The sequence below is a fragment of the Cebus imitator genome, unplaced genomic scaffold (genome assembly GCF_001604975.1).
Source record: "Cebus imitator isolate Cc_AM_T3 unplaced genomic scaffold, Cebus_imitator-1.0 Scaffold914, whole genome shotgun sequence".
Lineage (NCBI taxonomy): Eukaryota > Metazoa > Chordata > Mammalia > Primates > Cebidae > Cebus > Cebus imitator.
Window position 1 is genome coordinate 40,361 of NW_016108229.1, and position 7,351 is coordinate 47,711.

Here is a 7,351-nt window from a genome sequence, read left to right on the forward strand (position 1 = left end):
AAGACAGTGTGGCGATTCCTCAAGGACCTAGAAATAGAAATTCCATTTGACTCAGCAATCCCATTACTGGGTATATATCCAAAGGATTATAAATCATTCTACTGTAAGGACACATGCACACGAATGTTCATTGTAGCACAGTTTACAATAGCAGAGACCTGGAGCCAACCCAAATACCCATCGATGATAGATTGGATAGGGAAAATGTGGCACATATACACCATGGAATATTATGCAGCCATCAAAAACGATGAGTTCATGTCCTTTGTAGGGAGGATGAACATGGATGAACCTGAAAACCATAATTCTCAGCAAACTGACACAAGTACAGAACATCAAACACCGCATGTTCTCACTCATAGTTCGGTGTTGAACAATGAGAATACATGGACACAGGGAGGGGAGCAATAAACACTGGGGTCTGTTGAGGGGAAATAGGGGAGGGACAGCGGGGGGTGGGGAGTTGGGGAGTGATAGCTTGAGGAGAAATGCCAGATATAGGTGAAGGGGAGCAAGGCAGCAAATCACACTGCCACGTGTGTACCTATGCAACAATCTTGCATGTTCTTCACATGTACCCCAAAACCTAAAATGCAATAAAAAAATAAAAATAAAAATAAAATCAGAAACTCTCCAGGTGATTCTGGAATATGCTGTAGTTTGAGAATTAATACTAAGGTCAACCGGTGCCAGGGAAGCTATCTGGGAGGTGGTATGAAGTCAACTCTCCTGATTGTCTTTGGAGTACCACCCAACAATGTCGGCTTGTGTGGCATTTGTTGACATTCAGCAAAAATGAAGTCTATCTCAGCTCCCAGGTTTTGCATATTTCCCTAAACTGCCTTTTTCCACATGGAAAACTCCACTTTCCAATAGATTTGGATACTTGGAAAACCCCTTCAACAGAGAGTAGAATCCTAGATGTCTACAAGGTTGATGAAGATGAGCCAGGGAGAAATGAGTTTGTGAAGAAGTCAGATGAAGAGTTCCCATAAAGGCAGGGCACACATGGGACACGGGGCTTTTGTTACACTGGCATATTAGCACACTCCTGATGTAAAGATCCACACACTTCAAGGATTAGATTTAAAAATACATTTCACCGGTCAAATAAATTAGGCAACTGTGAAGAGTTAAAAAATGTGGCACACAGACATTCACCATACCAGTATAAATGTAAGACATAATGTTATATGCAAAAAAACCCCTATATGTGATATATACAAATACTATAAAGATATATGCATGTATGTCTAAATATTAGTGAAAAATCAGACAAACCATTCTTGATGACTTCTAGAGAAAAAGTATGATAGGAAAATGGAGAGGGTAGTTTAAGCTCTGGCTTGATAACCTTCTCTAACTGCCTTTTTTTCCCCAAAAACATTATTATAATACATATTTTTAAAGAAATTAAGAAGTCAAAAATGAAATTAAATACAAATCATTTTTGTGACTAACGTGTCTCTCAAACATTTACAGCTGTTTATTAATTTCAATTGATTCATCAAGTTGAATATCTATCTTGGGAAAAATAGTTTTGTTACATTCTATATCTTGCTGCAAGGTTTCATGGCTCATCACATAAATTTCAGAATAGACAATATAATTTGAAAAGGGAATCTATCAAAACTTTTTCTGTGTCTCTGTACTCAATACTAATATTTTCTTTTCTAATACATTAATCTTCTCAAATTAATCAGCTACTCCTGAGATATCTACAAAAATAAGTTTTTTTTTTTGTAAAGGGGAGAAGGCCTAGACAAAACCAGGTGGTACTGAATTAGAGTTGAAAATATCATATGAACTCATATTTAGCTTAATATAGTTACAGATAGATATATTTATATACATGGGATAGTATACATACCTATATCTTCTAGCTCTGTCTGCTGAAAAAGCCTAGAACTAATAATGTGCTACTAGCAACTAGCATCAGATCATGATTTATCATAACATTCTCCAATAAAATGAACCATGGCTCCTTGGAAAAGTGGCTGGTCCTAGAACTAAGTATAACAAGGAAATATACAAGACAGACCTGGAATAACTTGCAGTGTGACAAAAGGATGAGTGTGTGTCAAAGAGACACAGAAGCCAAACACTGATCTCAAGTTCTGGAAGAACTCACGATGGCCAAAGATAGAACAATTTCAATGTGGGCCACCTTTACTGACTTGTTTCGCAAGAGTAAATATGGAAAGGGGGAAAATGTAACTTTACATTAGAGAAACTGGTAAACGCTACCTCAGCCAGATGGTCAAGGTTAACATCAGTGATAAGTCATGTTGACTGTATATACCCTTGATATATGAGAAAAATAGTATGCTACCTCTGTGTTCGTCCTCCCCAAAATCCATCACCCTTGTAAAACCTTGACAAAAATCTCAGATAAACTAAACTGAGGGACAGTCTACAAACAATCAGATAAAGTCTCCTCAAAACGATCAAGGATAGTCTTAGAAGCTTACAGCCAAGAAGAGCCTAAGGAAACTTGGCAACTAAACATAACGAGCTGTCCTGAAGCAGCAACTACCATGACCTTGAGACGGGAATAAACTCAGCATGTCTAAGCAGCAGAAAGGCCCATGAAGCCAGCCTACTGGGAGCAGGCAGGGAACTAAATGGTCAAGAAGGGGTTAGGGAAGCAGGGCACAGTGGGTCATGCTTGCAGTCCCAGTACTTAGGGGGCCAAGGTGAGAGGATTGCTTGAGCCCAAGTGTATAAGACCAGTCTGCACAACATAGCAAGACCCCATGTCTACAAAAAAGAAAAAAAAAATTGTAATTACCTGGGCATGGTAGCACACCCCTGTAGGCCTAGCTACATAGGAGGCCGGGGTGGCAGGATTGNAAAAAAAAAAAAAAAAAAAAAAAAAAAAAAAAAAAAAAAAAAAAAAAAAAAAAAAAAAAAAAAAAAAAAAAAAAAAAAAAAAAAAAATTAGCTGGGCATGGTAGCATGTGTCTTTAGTCCCAGCTGCTCAGAAGGCTGAGGTGGAAGGTTAAGGCTAGACTGAGCTATGATCATGCCACTGCACTCCAGTCTGTGACAGAGAGAGACCCGTTCTCAAAATAAGATGGGGTCGCGGAGACAGAGTGCTTCTTGACCCTCGGCACATTAGAATCATTTGGGAAGCTTTTCAAAAATACCAGTGCCCAGAACCTACCCACAAGGGATTGCTTTAACTAGTCTGAATCAAAAACAAATTACAGTTACACACAGCCACATGGCTTAATCTACACAAGTTGTTGAGGATAAAGATGCAAGAATATAAACTGCAATTCTGTTACATAAAGATCAAAATCAAGAAAAAACAAATGATATACTACTTAAGGGATACATACATGTTAAAATTCCCCCAAAACAAAGGTATTATGAATACATTACTTAAGAAATTTAGCATAGTATTTTTTTTCTCTTTTGATTTTTTAAAAAATGTAAGTTCTGGGATACATGTGCAGAATGTGCAGGTTTGTTACATAGGTATATATGTGTCATGGTGATTTGCTGCACCTATCAACCAGTCATCTAGGTTTTAAGCCCAACCTCCATTAGGTATTTGTCCTAATGTGCTCTCTCCCCTTTTCCCCCACCTGCTGTGTTGTTCCCTTTCCTGTGTCCTGATATGTGATGTTCCTCTCCCTATGTCCATGCATTCTCACTGTTCAGCTCACACTTATGAGTGAGAACATGTGGTGTTTGGTTTTTCTGTTCCTGTGTTTGTTGGCTGAGAATGATGTCTTCCAGCTTCCCATGTCTCTGCAAAGGACATGAACTCAACCTTTTTTTATGGCTTCAGAGTATTCCATGGTATATATGTGCCACATTTTCTCTGTCCAGTCTATCGTTGATGGGCATTTGGGTTGGTTCCAAATCTTTGCTATTGTAAATAGTGCTGCAATAAACATATGTGTGCATGTGTCTTTATAGTAGAATGATTTATAATCCTTTGGGTATATACCCTGTAATGGGATTGCTGGGTCAAATTATATTTCTGATTCTAGGTCCTTGAGGAATCACCACACTGTCTTCCACAATGTTTGAACTAATTTACATTCCCGCCAACAGTGTAAAAGCATTCCTATGTCTCCACAGACTCACCAGCATTTATTGTTTCCTGACTTTTTAATAATTGCCATTCTAACGGGTGTGAGATGGTATCTCATTGTGGTTTTAATTTGCATATCTCTAATGACCAGTGATGTTGAGCTTTTTTTCATATGTTTGTTGGCCACATAAATGTTTCCTTTTGAGAGTGTCTGTTCGTATCCTTTGCCTACTTTTTGATGGGTTTGTTAGTTTTTTCCCTTGTAAATTTAGCATACTTTTTCTAAGAGGGATTCTAAGGGGTCTTAAAAGGTAAGTATAAAGATTCTTCCTAAACTGGAGGCTGGGAATACAAATGTTCATTTAACATAAATAACTATTCTTTAAACCACAAATATGTATATTATTTCATATCATGAAATACTTCACTATTTAAGAACATTTAAATATTAACCAAAATTTTAGTTCCTCAGTCGTGCAATAATCAAGTTGGTAGGTTATTCTATTGTGTTTTCCATTGAGATGATCCATATTTTCAAAGGAACAATCCTAAAACAATCTAGTGGAAGGTGCCTTGCATGGCAAGGCACCTGAATTACTAAGAACAGTGAAACTATGAGCACTTACCTTAAAGATTAAGCTACAGAGAAATGTGAGAGGAATCTTCAAATATAGGAATATCTATTTTGTGAAAGAAGAAACCAACTTAGGTTTTGGAACTACAGTACAATTAGACCAATGGATTTCTGCAATCAGGAAGCAGATTTCAGCTCAACATAATAAGAGATCTCTGTAAATGGGATGAGCGGTCAAGATTTGATGAACCTTTTCTTCACTGACAGTTTTTAAATAGAAGCTGGATGGCAATGCGGGATAAATACTGAAAGAAGATTCTGACTTTAGAATAGTCTGGATGATTTTAGTAGTTAGCCTAAGGCATTGCTTATAAATGCATGTGCTACATTGGTTGGTAAAATACCAGTTTCACTCACGATTGCACACAGTGGGCTGCAGTCAGAATCCACACTGGATTGATGATGGCACCTCCACATTGGTAATCACCTAGAAACCTCAGACCCACATGCCATGGCCAACAGTGGGGGCAGGCTTCTTCCCCTCCTGCTATTCTTCTGGAAAGCCACTGGGAACTAAATGGAGGGATGCCACAGACATCTACAGTAAAGATGAAACCAAGAACCCATACGGTTTCAGTAATTTGGAACACATTCCTCTAATAGATTGCCATAGTTAACAGCAGTGATTCTCAAACACCAGATGGGCTTTATAACAATACTGACTCCCAAAACTCACCACTGAAAAATCTGATTTTAAGACGCCTGCCCAGGTGACCATGCTAGGCAATCAGAATTTTAGGTACCGGCCTACAAAATTTTATTTATTCATTTAGCAAATATTTATTTACTGCTTGCTATTTGCTAGGCACTGTTTTAAACATTGATGATATTTTACTGGTGGAATGGAACAAATGATAAAAATACTGGACCCTCATGGGACTTACATTCTAGTAGGAAAATTTCAAGTTTGTTAAACTAGTACATAAGGTTCTTCACTGTATCTTGTTTTAGTTCTTGTTCTCACTGTGTGAATCGATGTATCAATCCTCAAACATATCACATTTGTTTGGGCATCTAAATGCTGTTCTCTTATCAGGAATTGGTAAGACCCACAGGTCAAGTGTTAATCTCTAGGAAGACTTCTCCAACCCCCCAGCAAGAGGCAGGTATTTTCTCCTCTAATAGCTCCTTTTGCAACTTTCTATTCCAGTGCATCAACTTGAACATATTCAACCCATGCATGTGGAACAATGATGGATCATAGTATTCACCTAGATACCACAGAGCATAAGGAAATTAAAAGGTGCCAGTGCAAATTTAAAAGAAACAAAAAAACCTTTGCTTTCTCCCTTTGTCCCACACTGACCCTAGAAGTCATTTTAGATATTAAGTTTATAAAGAAATAGATGAGGACAAAAGATTGTTTTATACCATTTTCTTCCTAACGTAAAGTGTATTTGTTCTTCCCTCTACTTACAAGTCTAACTATAAACCCAAATAGGACTTTGGAAGTTTTATAAACATAAATATAAGGCTTCTTCTTCTTCACTGTGGTGTTATAACAAATATAAGAACTTCCAAAGGAGACGTCTAGTTAATAATAAACAAGATTAAACAGATAGTAATAATATACCATCAACTCACCATGCAGAATAGCTTTTGCAGTAGATATAGGATTAGTTTGGGGAGGTGGCATTGGTTCAGTTTTGTTTGAAGACTCTAGAAGAAAAAAAAATTAACTGAAAATAATTAGAGAAGCTACACTAACTGACCCCACTTGCTTACCCTGGTAAAACATAAAGCCATTCTACTGTAGATCTCACTAACATCACCATTCATACACTAGATATACCAGATCCCAGAAATGTGATTTTTTGCATATCTCTTAATAACCCTGTTACATGTGGCGCTTTTAAGCACTTCTTCCTTCCTTGGCTTCCTGATCTTAATCTTATGGTTTTCTTTATATATTGATGGTTGTCTGTTTTCATTATGTCTTTTTTTTTTTTCAGGATCTCATTGTTTAGCCTGAAAAGATATTGGCAAGGTAATGTTCATTACTCTATTTTTATTCATCGACATGTAGATCACTTCCAAATTTCTCTCTTCAATCTAAATCTCTTTCCTGAATCCTAGACCTAAGACTTTTAGATATCCCCACTTGAATTTCCCACAAGCTAATATCTACATGTCTTAAATTGTACTAAGTGATTTTTAACAGTCAATATGGTCTTGTTCTTACATTTCTCTATCATCTAGTGGCTTCTACCATTTACCTCACCACTCATGCTAGGATCCTGAAAATCATACTTGTGAAGGTTAATATTGAGTGTCAATTGGATTGAGGGATACAAAGTATTAATCCTGGATGTATCTGTGTGGGTGTTGCCAAAAGAGATTAACATTTGAGTCAGTGATCTGGGGAAGACAGATCCACCCTTAATCTGGTGGGCACAATCTAATCAGCTTTCAGCTAATATAAAGCAGGAAGAAAACCATGAAATAGACAAGCCTAGCTTCCCAGCCTACATCTTTCTCCATTGCTGGATGCTTCCAGCACTCGAACATCGGACTCCAGGTTCTTCAGTTTCAGGGCTGGGACTGGCTCTCCTTGCTCCTCAGCTTGCAGACAGTCTATTGTGGGACTTTGTGATTGTGTGAGTTAATACTTAATAAACTCCCCTCTCTTGCATGCTCTCTCTCTCTCTCTCTCTCTATATATATATATA

General features: G+C 37.5%; 1 protein-coding gene across 1 annotated transcript in view; it reads right to left on the reverse strand.

The window, feature by feature from the left end:
- The window catches only part of OVCH1 (ovochymase 1), a gene marked incomplete at its 3' end in the record, with an annotated part of 82,113 nt that overhangs the window by 39,085 nt on the left and 35,677 nt on the right, over positions 1 to 7,351 (reverse strand). The window contains exons 15-16 of the mRNA XM_037735691.1: positions 6,267 to 6,339; positions 5,040 to 5,220 (exon numbers count right to left, since the gene is read on the reverse strand). Of these exons, the coding sequence (XP_037591619.1) occupies positions 5,040 to 5,220; positions 6,267 to 6,339 (254 nt within the window). The remainder of the gene's footprint in view (positions 1 to 5,039; positions 5,221 to 6,266; positions 6,340 to 7,351) is intronic.